A 17,274-nucleotide genomic window follows, 5' to 3' on the forward strand; every position below is an offset into this window, starting at 1 on the left:
AACGGGACCTCCCATCATCTGAAGGGTCTCCAGAATATAAAGCAGCATGTTTTTAAGGCTCAGGCCAAAAGTACAGCTACATCACAGCTGGGTTTGGTCACAATGGACCCTACCTTATGGTAATGATGGGTGTGGTCAGGTGTGAAGTCCAACAGACTTGAACCTCTAAAAGCACAGATATCAATGTCTTTCCTTCAAAACACACAGTCCTTTAATATTCAGTCTGAGCAACAATTTTTTCCCAAACTTTAGCCACAATCGCCACTTATTTAATCATGAATATTCAGTGTTTTCAGTATTTTTTATGACTTGGCTCAGAACACTCATAAGTGTTTATAATGTTACTAATATCCATACATTCAGACACATCGCCAGAAACACAAAACAGTAAAACATGTTTATTTTACATTGTAACAAACAAACACTGTGCATTCTTATCCTCCAATCTCAGATCTGACACTAGCCCAAACACAGCAGCAGAGCAGATTTCCATCCTGTCAAACACAGGCGTAACTGGTCACCTTTATTAGGCCTTTATCTTGTTTAGGGGTTGCACGTGATTCGTCAATCAGGGAGCAGTGCACCAACTCATCTTATGGGGAAACAGATGGAAACAAAATGGAGAGTTTGGTGCAACAACTTGCTGTAACGCTAATAGTAAAACTAAAGAAGACTCCTGGATCTGAGGTGAAATGTTTTAAAGGACCAAAAAGAAAAGTCCAATTGCTTTTCACTGATACTCTTAGGGACATTACTAATGCTTTGCAATGAGAAGAAAAAGCCAAACAAACTGATGAGAAACTACTTGGGAAGATGTGGTCAGCATGATTTGTTAGTTCTTCAGACAGAACTAAGGTCAGTTTTAAAATCCGCAGCTAATATTAGCCTCAAGGGCGAGAATGTCTAGCTTTGCTTGGCAACGACGTCTCTGCTCCAGGTGCTACTGTGACAATCACAACCATCCCCATTTTACCACATAAATGAAATAAAATGTTATCGGGGAGGCTCAGGTAAGTCTGTGAGAAGTTCAACAGTTTAAACACCGGATCTATAAACATCCCATATTAACAGATAATCTGGGCCAAACATCGGTTCAGATGAAGACTACAGACCAGATTTCTCTTCTAAATGTCAGGACGAGTGAAAAGGAGGTAAATAAACCTGAAACTCCTCTGGTGTGAGTCCAGCCTTAACTGATATCACAGCTGTAGTGTTTGAATGTGTGAGTTGTGAGACTAAAATTGTAAAAAAAAAAAAAAAGGAGGAATAAGATGTTTAAATGTGACAGCACAGGCTGTTTGGAAACAACACCTGACCATTAACATTTGGACTTGTGTTCCATTTACAATTTGCTAAACTACCCAGCTCATTTCTCCTTGTTAGTGACAGTAGAGTCTTTATACATTTTACAAACTACCAAAAGCCAGGAAAGCCATCTGTAAATCCTATGAAGAGATTCGACTGAAAATACAAACACCAAACGTGTAATAAATAAGCACAACAGATGCTGTTACCTACAGATAAACCTCTAAGCAGATTTCTTCCCTCCACCATCCATACTTTGTGTACATTTTGTGTGAGGAAGAACAACTATGTTTAGATGTGACCAATTTCACTTTGAACTATTGGCAGGTTCCTCAGGAAAAATCTGCAGAAATGGTGCAAAATAGTATCAAAATGTCCACTTGCAGTTGACAGTTTGAAAGTCTGAGAGTGTAGAGATTGTGACTTGGTAAGAGGATTCGACTAGCGCTTATCGAGGCTGCCACTTAGATACTTCTGGGTCATTTCACTCGATTAGAAACCTTCCTGAGCAAAAAATACTATTCAGCAGCAACCCGGCGCTCTGCATGCTGCACCTCGGACATGACTCAGGTGCACCTTTATGGAACAGAGGCCTCACTGCTGTTCTTCGTCACACCTGTGCCTCTCCTGAAACGACAAGTCAAAGAGTCGGCTGTGAGCACGGTCAACACTCCCAGCTGTGGAGTCTGCTGGGTGGCTGCAGCACTTTCAGCTTTTAATTAGTGTCTTTCCACACATCCATCACACGGCCTCCAGTATAAACAACAAGTGGAGCTGGACTCCATTTTTCACCGTACTTCATTTTGAAAACCAAACAAATTTAAATAAACAATAAAAAAAAACATGTGACTTCTTGTTTTAAACCAAAAACACAGAAAAACCAGTGACATTGCATATGTGTGATCTCACCGCAACACAACAAAATGAATTTTCACGTAGTTTTATACATATTTATATCTCATATTACTGCTCGCTTTATGCACAGTGCTAAGGAATAAGCTCAAAATCTGCAGCAATGCTTCACAGTCCAGCCAAAAATTCAGTCCACAAACCAATGCTGCAAACAATCATATTTTTGTAAACATGGCACCAACACAGAGGAACATACATTTGTACAGTTTCGGGCTCATTTGGAGATTTTATGACGGTAGCCCTTGAATGTTTTCTTTTATTATTATTGGAGGGCTGTTAGTGTTTTTTTTAAAAAAAATGCACCAGCTTTACAAAATAAAGCAAACAGTGATGGTGGGAGTGTAGTCTGAAATAATTTAGCTATCACTAGGATATTACTAACCAGAGAGTGAGACAGACGGGAGATTAAGGTAGTAGCAGAGCGTTTTGAGGAACAGCCTTCAGCCTTCAGGGATGAGTTCAGTAAACCTGCTGAAAGTCCAGACCTGGCAGGAGATCATTCACTGCCATGAAGGAAAATGGCAGCAGCTGACTTCTCCTTCCTTCTGCTTGTTGCTGAAGGGCAATAACTCAGCACAGACAGAGTTTTTAAAAAACAGTCTGTTGTGTGTTACTGGTCCATAAAGAACAGCGTCTCCATCGGTTTGTTACTAAACACAAGAAGTCAGCACGAGAGGAGCTGAGGCAAGAGGGCTCAAAAGTTGAATTAGTGGGCAAGTTTGTATTTACATAATTCCAGGGGTCTATCTAGTGTGCTTTATTATGTTTGTTTCAGAACATCCACTCATTTTGAATAAAACAAGACAGGCTCTTACAGAGAAATGTAGCATTTTCCTGTTGTTCATGCTTCCTTTGCTGAGCCAGAAAGGTTTATCACATTCCACACAGTCTGAATTTGCAGAGGAAAGAGGTGACGGAGATTCACGGGTCAGTGGTGGCAAAGCAGGAGCAGAGCGAGCGCCAAAGGGAGGGTTGGATCCAGGGAGCTCCTCCACAACGGAGCCGCAGGTGAGGACACACCGCCGACTCCGGCTGTGGCCAACCGAGGGGTTAACAGCTGCTCCTGGAAGGTGAAGTCGTCCATCGCCAGATTATCAGAAAGGTCTGAGAGGGAGACACACGGAGACGGATAGAAGATAATGAGGGAAGGAGAAAGAATGAAAAATATGAGAGAAGCAGGAAAAAGGATGGAGACAATTAGAAAAAACGTTGTCACAAGAACTGAAAAACACATGTCTGTCCTCCTTTCACATGATGTCTTACACAGCTGTAAAAACAATGTTACATCGGGAGAAACCCAAGCGCCTCATATAACCAGATGTTGCGTGTTATTGTTGCAGACACATGCTGAATCATGCAGACATAAATTTCACTCAGAGTGAGTGCTGAAATGTGGATTTAAGTGGTGAGATGCAGAAAACAAAAAATAAAAATAAAAACCACACAGGCTGCATGAGATCACATCTCAGAATCTGGAACAACCAGAACATTTGACTGACGTGTGTCATCTGTCTTTGGTTGAATATGATGAACTTCACCTCTAAACTAGAGATCTGCATTTCTATTAAATAAAACACACAATCCACTGAACTTATCTATAAAAGAAGTGTATTGACATTGAATTATTTGTGAAGATCCAAAATGGTGACAACTAAATTCTACTTTTACATTTTCATACTTCAGATAAATGTGTTGTAGGAACCAGGGAGGAAGGGATTTGTAGTTCTTTGCAGAGAGACACTATTTATTATGTTTACCCTGAGGAAGACTGTGTGAGTATCTAAACTGTTGTACATTTTAAGAGAACATTTGAACATTTTGGGAACTGCTTTTTTAACTGTCGTGAAGAATAGGTTAATGTTAACTGTGGAAATAGTGGTGGAAAGCATTTAGTTTAGCTTAGCTTAGTTTAGCAAGCAGACTGAAGGCAGAGGGAAAAAGCCCATCTAGCTTTCTCCAAAGCTCAGAACAAATATTAAACTAGAAAAACTGTACTGCATTAGATTGAACAAGCCTATTAAAGTGCTTGTTATTCAATGAAAAATCAATCAGAAGTACATGAGTAATTGATTTTATGATATTTAATTAATCCTAACAGAGAATTTCCCCTTTATTTCTGTTTAATTTTTACCTTTAACCATCTCAACAAAGCAGATTGTGATTTTTTTCCTCATTTTATGCTAAAATATGACAATAATAAGGTCTTGGTTTCAGTGAAATTCCCCTTTCATGGGCAAACACACATGAGGTGTTTGTTTTATAAATGTAAATGATGTGTTTCTCTTATTGTCTGTTGCCTCATAATTACAGAAATTGTTCATTCCAGCTGAAAACCGGGACTCTTTTTAAAAAGAAGGTTAATTTTAGTAGACAGTTAACACACTGTCCATTAAAAACTCCATCTGTGGTAAGCATAAAAATTCAACTGAAAGCACTGCATGTTCCACATACGCCTCACAGATGTTTATGAGCTAAATAAATCAACATATGAATTAATTATTTTTTATCTACATTGCACTTTTTACTGCAGAAATCTAGCTGATTTAAGAAATTCACATGATCTGATCATGCATTTCACATGTTGCCTTATCTTAGTCATTTAGTCACTGGTTTAGTTTACAAATAATTTATTTAAAACCAATCTACAGGATAGATAAGACATGAGATTACATGCTTCCCTTGATAATATTCAGTTTAGATTAGATAATTTTCCTAATAGAATCAAAAGTCACACATTATACCTTCAAGGACCTTTGAGAAAGTTAAAATGCAATTATTTGTTGTTGTTTTTACAGTTTCTGGCTCTGATAAATGACATAATTTAGGAGATTTTTGAAAACATAACATGCCTTTCAAGCCTGATGGCGAATTTTGTTTTTCCGTTTCTAAACTGCAGCTGATGTGGACCAGGTAATACTAAATAACAGGAGTCACATAGGGTTTAGTATGCCGGTGAAGTGTTGCAGGAATACTAAATTAAGCTGTAAACTTGGAACTCTTAACCAAACATAATAAACTGGTATATATATCCACTTTTGTCATTGTTTTAGATCATACGAAGCAACAACAGGCATTTTCCATCTCCACATGGATGCACATAAACTAGAGTTTTTAAAAATGTTCACTTTAGAAAGTGTTTCTTGGATCTGATACTACATTTGCACATGAAAGAGAGACCAACAAATGTTTGTTTTGCAATATATTCATATTAATATGGACAAAGCCTTTTCCTGGGTGTGGCCACCTGCTCATCTCCGTTGGAAATCACCTGACATACCTGAGATTCATCCACTAATCATTCAGCTGCAGTAGCTAAACCTCAGCTTGACACTCCAGTCATTACCAGATAGTTTTGCCTGCTCCAGTGGTTGTGTCCTCAGCCGACCTCTGTTTATAGTTTTGCTTCCTGGTGTTTTTGTTCACAGTCCCACGCCGACCTTTTTGTGTGTCAAGTTCTGTCCATCTCCAGTCGTCTCTTTGCCAACACGTTGCCACAACCGAGCTCAGGCCTGCAATTCACACTGTCAGACTCCACATATAACCTCCTCAGATTCCAAACAGTCAGACACCCCTAAAGCCACCCAACGCCAACCACTCACCTGCAACATTCTCACCTGTCCTGGATTGCCCCAATCTGGTTTCACTCTAAGAATTTTCACAATAAAATCCTAAATTGTGGTTCCAAGTAAAGAAAAGTCATTACACAGAACAGCAATAAACAATAAAGTTTAATGACTCTTAATTGCCGTATTTCTGATCAGTCAGGAATAGGCACAGCTTTATATATAAATAGTTATTTATAATCTGTTTGGGCTAAAACACACAAAATGCTTAATATTCTCCTTTACAATACTTCACACGGTGCGCAAACTTAATATAATATGCAAACAATTAATACCAGTGTATATGTTGGAATAGAAATATTAGAATGTGCCAGAGACCAGGAAATTAAAGTTTTTTTGGCCAGAGTTTTTCTTTGGGGGTCATGAACCTACAGTACTATAGCTGGCTATTTCCAATGGCTGGCTGCCTCTTGTCTTTGTGGAAAACTCTGCCTCTAAAGCTAAATTTATGCCGTCTGCCAAGACATACTTTCAGCACGCAACTCCCTCTAAACCCACAACCTGACATTTCTTCTTTCTTTGTATTATTTATGTTAATTATCGGCTGTAGAGATGCTGGGCAGATTTTTAAACTCGAGCGTTTCTAAAACAAAAAGCACATTCTCCTACAGTAACATTCTTTTCCTCCATTTTCTTCCAGATATGTTTTTTTTTTTTTTTTTAATTTTCAAGAGAACTGTGTGCTTCTACTTGCTGCATGTGTAAGTGATTGAGCGGTTTGGAAAAGACGCATGTAGTAAATAACTGGAAAAAGCTAAATTAATTCTCAAACAGAATCTATATCATCTCATATGACAGCTATTGTGAGTACAAAATGTGTCATCTTGATCTAATATAAAACCTCAACCTCTAATTCTATAATAAACTGAATGTATCCCTTTACAAATGACTAAAAGAACAAACAATTGCCACATTCAGAAAAGCTAATTTACTCCAAAGTCCTGCCGCAGCACTGTCAGGAGACATTAATTCAGTTCCACCCACGTGCAGCTATTACTTATTTTTGTGGATAACACTTTTTGTTTTCATTATATCATTAATCATACATGGTCTGTGGTGAGGTTTAAATGACATCAGGGGCGGTGTGGAGAAAATTACACCTTATGCACCGGTGATACTATGCACTGAGAGCAGACTATTATTTTTTAACTTTCACCTCTCGCTCCACAGCTACTGTAAAGATGCCCTCAAGCAAAGCAATTCACTCATTTGTTCCACTGGGGCAGTTCAGGGGTTACTGACACTGTACTTCTGTTGAATAATGACCTGGAAGGGCTTTAGTTGGATAAATAGAAGTTTCAAAAAGTGAGCAAGTCTTGACTTTTCCATAATGATAATCCCTTTTTTCCAGTTTCGCTCCCTTGTCCTCCATCTGTTGTGCAGTGACTTCATGCTCACCTGCTGCTCTGCTCTCACTGACTGCCGTCTTACTGCTCTGCATCCACAGCTGTTCGCCTGCTGATGCTGAGCAGATCTTCCTCCCTGTATGTGTGCGACATACTCTGTCTGGCTAAGAGATGCTGAAATAAAGAGGCTGAGTTATGAGAGAGGCCAGGAGGATATCAGTAATAAAGGAGCACTATAGTTAGGAACGCCAGCTATGAGCTGAGCCGTCCCCTGTCAAGCCAGATGCAGAGAAGCGCTACAAACACACATACCCTGGTGGATTTCTGACATACCTCCCTCATCCCACACACTCTTGGTGGCTGTGCACATATACATTCACACACTCTGCACGCTGTCACATCTGAGCTCCTAAAAATAACAGATTGCTCCTAATTGAATTAGCTGTCTCATCTGACCTGTGTGCTGTTCTCCCTTATGGGAGGGATCCAGTGGGAGGAAGTGCCTGATCTGAGCCACTGTGTGATCAGAGCGACCAGCAGAGGCACTGCCCTGCTCTGCTTGAGTAGAAACACAGAGAAAGGGGCCCTCTCTCCCAAAAGTCTAGTGCCCTCGGGCCCCTGCGCTGCCAGGCACCATCTTAAACAGAGGAGCGAGGCAAATAAATAAACCCTCAAAGCTCCAAACTGCATCTCCTACAAATTTCTTTGCAGTTACGACATCGTTTGAACGGCGGCCAGGGGACAATTAACTTTTTTTCTCCTCCTGTGTCCTCTGACATGGCAGTGGGCAGACATTCTCCGGGGCTCTGAAAGAACGATTTGTCACTGTCGACAGCGGCGCACTGTACTACCGAGCCAATTAAGCTCAAGGTGCAATTCGATACAGCTTTTATATACACTGCGGATAAGAGGGAGGGTGGGGGGGTCATGAGCGTCCGCATTTGTGTGTTTGTGTGCGGATGATTGAGTGGGGTGTGTGCGCCCGTCCCTGTGCGTGTTTGTGAAAGAGCGGGAGACAAAGTGGGAGCGCATTGTGTTGGTGTGCTTTACAGCGACAATAATGTGAGTGAAAAAAATCCCTACAACCAGGGGGAAGAGGGTCTTTTCTTGCTAGTTTAAACACTTTGACATGAGCAGCACCACAGAGGGGCCTTGTTCTGCAGGATTTAAAAACAACCCAACGGGGACTGAACACTATGCAAACTTAGATCCCCTACACTCCTACACAGGGCTGGGACTAATAATATCCTGGTATAATTAGTGATGAACACCTGTGCCTGTGTGTGCAGCAAAGCACAGACAGAGTGAGAGTGAATGAGAAGGGAAACAGACAGAAGTAAGCCAGATTTCTTTCCCTTTCAGGGAGGAGCCAGGAGAGTGGACAGGCAGTGACAATTAGGCAAATAGATGGATAACTCCTGGCTATAAATAGAGCCACAGTCCCCACTGTGATTAATGTGACCAATGTGGATCCTTGTGGCTTTCAGCAGAGCAGAGCCCTCCTCCTGCTCATCCATTCAAACCTTCCATTTTGAGGCTATCACTCTGCAAAGGACGCCACCTTACTAGCTGGCTTTATCGTGGCCTTACGAGCTCGAGTTACGACCCAGGGGAGAGGTCAACAGTCCAGCCATTGATCGGTGAAGGCTCTGGGCTATGAATGAGCAGGCATGGTAGTCACATGCAAGTCAACAACCGACGCAGCATTCACTCTTTAAATCTATGTTTTCTTTAGTGGCCGTTCCATGGGAGAACAGACCAATATATCCAAGGCATTGCTGGTTTTAGAGGGGGGTGAGCGGATGTTTGTTTGGATCCCCCTAACAGGTCAAACAGTGGCTGGAGTGTGTATATATATATATATATATATATATATATATATATATATATATATATATATATATATATATATATATATATATATATATATATATATATATATATATATATATATATATATGCGTGTGTGTGTGTGTGTGTGTGTGTGTGTGTGTGTGTGTGTGTGTGTGTGTGTGTGTGTGTGTGTGTGTGGTGTCTCTGTCTGTCTGTGCAAAGCAGGACAGGGGAAAGGAGGGGCAGCGAGTCTGGGGTTTTGTTTTCAGCACTGCCTGGTGCCCGAGGCTTGTCGTTTACAGTTGTCACAACAAGCAAACTATGTCGAAAAATTGCAACAGCGAGTAGAAATGTGTATTTCCCAGCACACCGCAAGTACAGGTGAAGATTATATGTTAGAGAAAATCACAGGAAATGGTTCACTTGTGCTGTCTCACAATGCCAGTAAACATGTTTCCTAAATTTAACTTCTCAGACTCTGAATGCACATCAGCAGCCGTTGACACATTATTATAACCCCTCAGGCGAGTGTGTACCTTCATGGTGCAGTACAGTTTATTCAGTACATGTGTGCTATGCACAAAGGCCTTTTTTTGGTCAGATAAGTATGTGGAATGTTAAGTCTCCAAACACAGGTGCTTCTTATGAAACGGGAGAGATGGTTTAGATTGCTGCTACACTGGCAGACCATGTGTGCACATAACACACCTAAGCTGGTCAAATTTGATCTAGGTTTTCAAGATTCAACAGCTTAAAAGATATTATGGTTTCTGAGGTAAAGCAAATATTTTATCGCTCGTCTCATCTCCGCAGAGCAAACTATTCACTCTTATATTAAACTCAGCAAATTTATAAATGGAAGGCCTGGTGTGAGTGCAAGAGCCGCCCTTACAGCTGCAGAGGAGACAGCAGTTCTGAAAAACATAATGGGAGCTGCTGAATTCATGGCGCTTATCTGGCAGAGGTGAACTGATAAGACGCTAGACTGTGATCATTGGCTTCTTGGTCACATTCTACAAATCGGAGACTCGGCCAGAGCTGTTTGTCCCGGGACACTGCTGATTGAGAGCTGAGGGAGCGGTGCAGGATGCCTCTGTTCATGGGCTAGCGGGAATGTGACCGTCTGCCTCCACACCCACAGGCCGACCACAGGGGCGCTCAGAGAGGCTGGGAATGTCGGGCCAAGACAAACGGGACGCCCAGAGGAGGCCCTGCCCCTGGCCTTTGCAACAGCTCTGCTCTCTGAGCTGCTCTGGCCTCCCAACTTCCACAACACTCACTGTTATTCTAGGCTGAGGGACCCTCCCACACAAAGGGCAAGAGACTAAGGCAGGCAGACGTGATGTCAAAGACGGACTAGGAGATAGTAGAGTTCAGTGATTTTTAAAAAGAGGCAGAAGAGATTAAAAGGAGACAAAGCAAAGTATGGAAAAACAGAAAACAGAACGCTGTAGGAGAAAAAAAAACAGACTTCAAACTGAAAGCTAGGATTTGCTCTGATAAGAAAATGAATACAGCCTGTCAAAAGGGGCTAAACCAACCCATCACACACACTTCCTAAATTGTGGCTTGTGGAACAAATGCGAGTCAACACCTATTAATTAACACGGCCAGTGAAGGGAGGTGGTGTCATAGAGGGGATGACCAGCATGTTGCACCCGTTGGCCTCTCCCAGCACCGTCCAAATTAGATTTACTCCACTGTATTTGTAGTCTCCACTTCCAGTAACGGCTAATATGATCATAGAGGAGAGAGAAAGAGCGCTGGGCTCGAAGAGAAATAAAAGCTCAGAACAGAGGCATAAATTTTCACTGAGAATTCCTCGCCGTCAAAGCTGTGAGGGTGGAAAGTGTGTGCAGGAGCGAGAGAGGTAAAAACCATAACAAATCAAACATACAAAGAGGTGATTCTGTGCTGAGGGCAAGGGGCTCGTTCTGGGTGGGGAGCTGAGCAGCGTACAGAGAGGGAGTGTGAAGCAGCTCAGAGGTCAGTGCTGATGGAGGGTCAGGGGTTAGCAGCCGTTTAAGGCTGTTTCTGAAGAGATTGGACAACGGTGGTTCTTATCAGAGCTGGTATAGTGAGGGAGCGGCTGCGTGAGGGGCTGGTGGGTCAACGTTTGGCCTTAGGGATGTCCTTGTGCTGGTCATTGAGCCTCCAAAGGAACACATTCTTCAGATACTGTCTTTATCTTTTAGTAATGAGGCAAGCTGTGTGCACATCCAGCAGTCAGTCAGTCAGTCCAGTGAAGAAAATGTTGCTGGCAGATAGAGACGCGTGTTTGTTGTGCAAATGTCCCTGCCAGCAAACAAGCAGAACTGTCCCTACATTGCTGTCATAGAAAGGCAGAGCAGAGATGCAGCCAAGAGTGACAATTTGGCCGGTCTGACTGTACACAGAGAGCTCCTGTTGAGCAGCTTCACTATCTGTCTGAGCTCTTTTTAGTGGTTTAGCCTGCGGTTTCCTCCAGCAGCTACGAGTCTATTGACAGCACGACTCCTGCGATGTTCGCTGCACCGTCGATTTGCTTTTAAAGAATGTTCTGGAACAACAGAGCAGGCCAGAGCGAGACGGACAGAGGGGGAAGTTTAGGAGATGCAGGTGAGAGTAGAGGGTTAACGTGTGAAATGCAAAACTCTCAACCGAGCTTTTAAGACGTTCCCACAAAATGGCTTGTGTGTGTCACTGTGGCGGTGAGCAGCAGAGCAGTAGGGCCTCCAGAATGGTCCCGCTGTGTGCACAGTGTTTGTGGACTGTGGCTGAGCTGATGGACACGACCCAGGAACGGGCCTGGAATCAATTTACTGCGTCCAAAAAGTGCCTGTGAATGTAAATAAAGCTCTTGAGCAAACAAACGCTTTTCCGAGAGGCACACACAAACACAGAAAAATGCAAAGGCCTACAAAATGAATCAAATGCTGGTGGGCCCCTCTCGTGTAGATGATGAGAACCCAGGCAACTCTGTGAGCTTGTATCCACATAAATTAAAACCAGGGCTCTTCTTCCTGTCTTCTGGCTAATCTTAGGGGTTTTATCCCTGGATTGATTTGAGAAAGCTCCACGATGGAACACCAACAAGAGTCCAAAAAGAGGGTAACTTCATCCCCCTGTTCCTCTCCTCCCTCTTTTTTCTTTCCCATCTTTTCCCTCCACTGCCACCACACTCGGGGACACATAGGGCCTTGTGGTCGGCCCAGAAAGAACGAGATCGAGCTCTCGCTAGCCAAGCCTGTTTACACAGATGGTGGCAAGCTTCATTATTTTTGTGAGGGGCGTGGAGGAGGTGGGGAAGGAGGAGGATTGGCTGAATTTACAGAGGTTGTTTATAAGCTCAAGGAGGGATGGTCGTGGAGAACATTGGGTCAGAACATTTCCAGTGCGTTACGTATTATCAGCCCCTTCCACAGCCGCCACCAGCCACCCTTTCATCACCTCATCTACCCCCACAGATTCCACATTTTCATCAGTTTAAGACTTCTCCAGTAAATATTATGTATCCATTTTGGAAAACAGTTATTACTTTTCTATTCATCATTAATCATGTAAAACATAAACAGATTGTAGTTGGCGAGAAAATGATCCTTGTGCAGGCCAAGGATGAAAGCAGCAGGCATTTTGTCCAAATGTCTTTTTTGGAATGATGATTTAGATTTTCTCTGAGGCTGCAGATCACACAAACTGAGCAACAACATCTGTTCTATTATTTACATCTCTTATATTTCTCTAATTATAATTGTGCTTGTTCATAGCCACACTTAAGATACCAAGATTACATCTAAATCAAAGCTTCAGTGTTGGAGATGGTTGAAAGAGTTTTGTTTCTGGTTTGTATTTCAGTGGGCACAAAGACCACAAGTCTACAACTATGCTGTTGTAAGACTAAAACTTTGATTTAAATGCCAAAATTAGCATGCTAACCTGTTCACAATGACAGTGCAGGTATATGGTTGTAAATAAAAGCATGGTGTTCCTACATGTGGGACAAGGAATTGCCAATGTCATCATGTGTCATGTTTGGTGAATGAAAGTGGTGGAAAAGTTTTGAAGGTGGCACCAATGCACCCCTAAAACCACACTGCTAACAATAGCTAACAGTGGAATCTCTTAAAATGGGCAAGTCATGTTAGAAAAGTCCCAAGTTAAAGACCTCCACCAGTAAAAACCTGTTGTTTTTTTTTACCCTGTTAACATGAACACCTGTTGTCTTCTATTTGTTGGAGGCCCCATCATGAGCGAAATGAACAGTCAACACCATGGCTGAGTATTTCCATCTTGAAACTGCACTGATGACAGTCTCAAAAACAAGCTTCCAGGGTTTCATACAAATATTTCAACAAACCTAATGAATCAATCCTGTCAAGTTGCATGGTGGGACTTTCTGTATCATTCTTCTTCTTCAGAATCGGTTTCCAGTTTAAATTTGTATGGCTGAATACCTTTAATATTACAACTTGTCATTAGCTGCGTTTCTATATTGTATTTTCATGCACACATTTGGAAGATTTGAAAAAAAATAATGGAAACAACAAAGCTTGAGTGAAAGTTCCCAATTTCACATGAATGTGGTGGTTTTTGACTTCAAAAAAGAATTATTGGGTGATAGAAAAACTTCTTCAAATGATCTTTGATGTAGTGAATATTTAACTCACATGACTGATCAGCAGTCAGACTTTTTTGTTGTGTTCCTCTCTAGACAACAAGAAATATGCACAGTTCAGCTGACATGAAAGAATAATCCCCACTGGCCCGACTGAAAACAATTTCTGAAGACTCCTTTTCATTTTTTCTCTTATAGATAGTGAAACTTTGCTTTGTTTCATCATCTTCTTTGAGTTTTTTTTGGCAGTTAGCATAACTGGATCAAGAGCATTTTATTTTATTTTCTGTACATCTGCCCATAAAAGTACATACTGTTGCATGCAGTATGCATACAATTAAGAAATTCCACTTCATCATAATATGGTGCCTTAGGCTTTAACTGTACTGCTCATATGTTGGTTGCAGTCTGCAGAGTGAAATCACCTGTTTGAGCGTTTTCTAGAAGATTGCAAAAGTTCACTTCAAATTGCATGATGATTATATAGAAACACAAAGCTGTAGCAGAGCTTAAAGTCATTTGAGTAGAGTTGTTGGTGAGCTGATGTGCTCAAGCTGCAGCCAGTGGTGGAGAGGGAAGTATAGATAAATGATAGATCTCCACATTCTAGAGAAAGAAAAGGTGCAGAATTACACATAAGCCATTTTAAGGCAGGAAGGGATTAATTTTCAAGGAAAAAACGTCTAAATATGCAACTGTGATGCATAAAGAAGAGCTTTTTGGGGTTAAATCAACAGTAAGAGGGACCTTAACAATATTTTCCTGCTCTTCACTTGAGTCCAGATCAAGCGACTCAGCTCTGACTCTCTGGTATCCTGGTATAATTGACAGCATTTTAAATAAAAAATGGCCTCATCAGTCTCACATGTTTCCTCTTATTCCATAGGTTTGGTAGATGATTTAATCTGACTGGGGGCAGGCCTCAGACTGTGCTACTTTAGTTAAGTCTGCATGTTTTTGTGCTTCGGTATCATCCATCATTGCATGCTGTTGAAAGTAGATTCAGGCCATGTGGGCGCCCAGATTCCTCTTCCACCTGGACACCTGCACTCTTCCTCTCACATGTGCACTGTCTGATCCCGCCTTGGCCTAAACTGTGGCACGCAGACTTCTCTACCTGGCAACCACATGTCGATGCCGATGCACATTCATGAGCGCAGTAGCTCCGATAATCAGCTCTATGAAACTATATGGGGCTTAAACGAGGAGGAAACGGCGTACATGGCGGATGCATCCAGTGCTGCTAATGTCAACAGTGTCTGGATTATTGGTGCTTTGATGAAGACATGTGGCAAACATGACTGTGAAGGACTGGCGCCGTGTGACTCACCTATCAGGTGCAGAGGGTCAGGGGTCACAGCTGCACTTAATTAACATACCAGGTTCTCGTATTGGCAGCACGTACGGCTGTTAATTCGACCCACATACGGAGTAAAGAATGTTTAAGTTTCCCAGTGTATCAACCTTTAGAGTTATCAAAGGTGTTTTTGTCTCTTTCTGTTCTTTCCCCGCATTCTTTCATCGCCTCCTTCTTTCTTTTACCCACTCCTTTGTTCTAGCCACAAAATTTGTAGCAGACCTGAAAGGTGAGCCCAGCCCAGCCTTTCATCGTAAGCCGCATGTTTCACATTACAGGAATATTTTCACTTTGTCTTTTGCTAACCCTTGCCGCTGATAAAAATGTTCGAGAGCTCCCAAGTGAACAGCTTTCCTTCAGGGTGCTTACAGTGACCGAATGTCTGAGTGCAGGAATATAACAAGAGGTCTATTCACGCGGCTCCTGCTGAGCATGGCGAGGTGTAGCAGCGGCCCGTCCAGCTCAGCAAGAAAACACATGAGGCAGAGCCCACCAACTGTTCACCTGCAGACTAATGAATGCAGCAGAAAACCATGTTAACAAGTTATTTAGTCTTGCAGTTATAATCCTAAATGGCCAGCTTTATATGTGGAGAGAAACTGACTGGCCAATTGTTATAGAAAGAGACATTTAAGTGGATTAATTCCACCTTTTGAAAACAATGTGAATTGACTAGTTGAAAAGACATCACCCTGAAACTGCTGGAAGTGATTTGCTATATTTCACCGTGCTGCCAACTATTTCGCAAGAGTTGAAACTCAGCTGGAAACATATGATTCAATTTCAATTTTAATGCTTTAAAAAGCTTAATATTTGCTGCATTGTCACAATATTGCAGTACAAATGTGAAGTGACGGCAGGAAATAAAAAATGAAGTGAGGACGAGGAGATGAAGAGAGGCTTTGAGGGAAATCAGCCAGCAGGTTTCTGTGGAGATGGAGGCTCATTCTTTGTTCCCCACAGAGGCCGTGCAGGCAGAGACCAGGTGTGCATGAAAGGCATAGAAACACAGGTGAGCCCTCATTGTGAGTGAAAGGGAAGTCATATGGAATCCCAGATTAATGGATTAACATAAAGCCGTAGACACACAAACCCACACAATCCTAAACACACTAATTACATGCATTCACATAGATTTTGGAATCTATGTGAATGCGAATGAGTGCCATACTCAAAGCTAAAGGCAGTCCAACAAAATATTAGAGTGTGCGACTTTTTTTTTTGCCAGGCAGTGTATATGATCTATGGTTTTGATTGTATGAACCAGTCAAAATTAGACTATTGCCCTGTTCCACTCTGTATAGTCTAATATATGGTTCATTAAACATGTTGTAGTGATACTTGAATTCTAAACTGTAAATTTCATCTTCTACATAGTCAGCTACAAAATTGTCATGTTGTCAATAAACAGAGGGTAGGTGTTAATGTTACTTGCTAACTAATGTGAGTTTCTTAAACACTGAGAGTGCAGGTGAGCATAATCGCAAACATCATAAGAGGGAATCTTGCCAATTAACGTAACTTGAATGGAAATCTATGGGAGAATTCCCTAACACCAAAGACGGCGACTGTTGACACGTGTACCATCTCTCAAATTAAAAAGCAATCGTTTGTTGTATAAAAACCGAACCAGGAAGCACTGACATTTATGTTATCACACTGACACAAGAGCAGGGTTGTGAGACTGTGCTCACGTGTAGTCAGTATATAACCTGTGGGAAAACAATCACTTTGAAACCTTGTTTGGGGGGCATATTATCAAAGCTTTTAAGGTTTTTTGATTAAATTTCACTGGTAATTCTGTACATTTTTGATGTCTATGACTCACAATTCCTTTAGGTAGCTGCCTGGTCTTTTTAACCCAAAACAGCTAATAGTTGGTGAGATTTGCTTATAAAGGCCAATTCATAGTTAGAGTATGGGGATATAGACTTTGAAAGTGGACAACGGACATTATTGTGTCTTTATTCATGCTACAATAGGTCACTTCTCAATACGTACATATCGGTCTGCTATGAAAAACACACGGTTCTGTTTCTGAAAGGTTGTGACTTTGCACATTTTACATGATATAGCAGTCAGCTGCAGACAGTCAGTGATGTTTGCCAAGCACAGTGGGAGAACATAACACAGGATTTCTGGAGAATTCAGAACTTCCCACTGTGTTTGCAATGGAATGTATGTAGGTATAAATCAGAACACCTTCAAAGTGTGGCGGCAACTACTTCAGTTACCCTTTTAATGATGAATTATAAAGATTTGAACCGCAGACAATCCCCTCACATGGGCTTTCCTCTAAAGAAG

General features: G+C 41.7%; 1 protein-coding gene across 1 annotated transcript in view; it reads right to left on the minus strand.

The window, feature by feature from the left end:
- Positions 1-376: 376 nt before the first annotated feature.
- The window catches only part of gpc3 (glypican 3), a 150,351-nt gene continuing 133,453 nt past the window's right edge, over positions 377-17,274 (minus strand). Inside the window, exon 8 of the mRNA XM_023283393.3 lies at positions 377-3,321. Coding sequence (XP_023139161.2) covers positions 3,146-3,321 — 176 coding nt within the window. The 3' untranslated portion in view covers positions 377-3,145. The remainder of the gene's footprint in view (positions 3,322-17,274) is intronic.

This window comes from Amphiprion ocellaris, chromosome 13 (assembly GCF_022539595.1).
Source record: "Amphiprion ocellaris isolate individual 3 ecotype Okinawa chromosome 13, ASM2253959v1, whole genome shotgun sequence".
NCBI classification, from domain to species: domain Eukaryota; kingdom Metazoa; phylum Chordata; class Actinopteri; family Pomacentridae; genus Amphiprion; species Amphiprion ocellaris.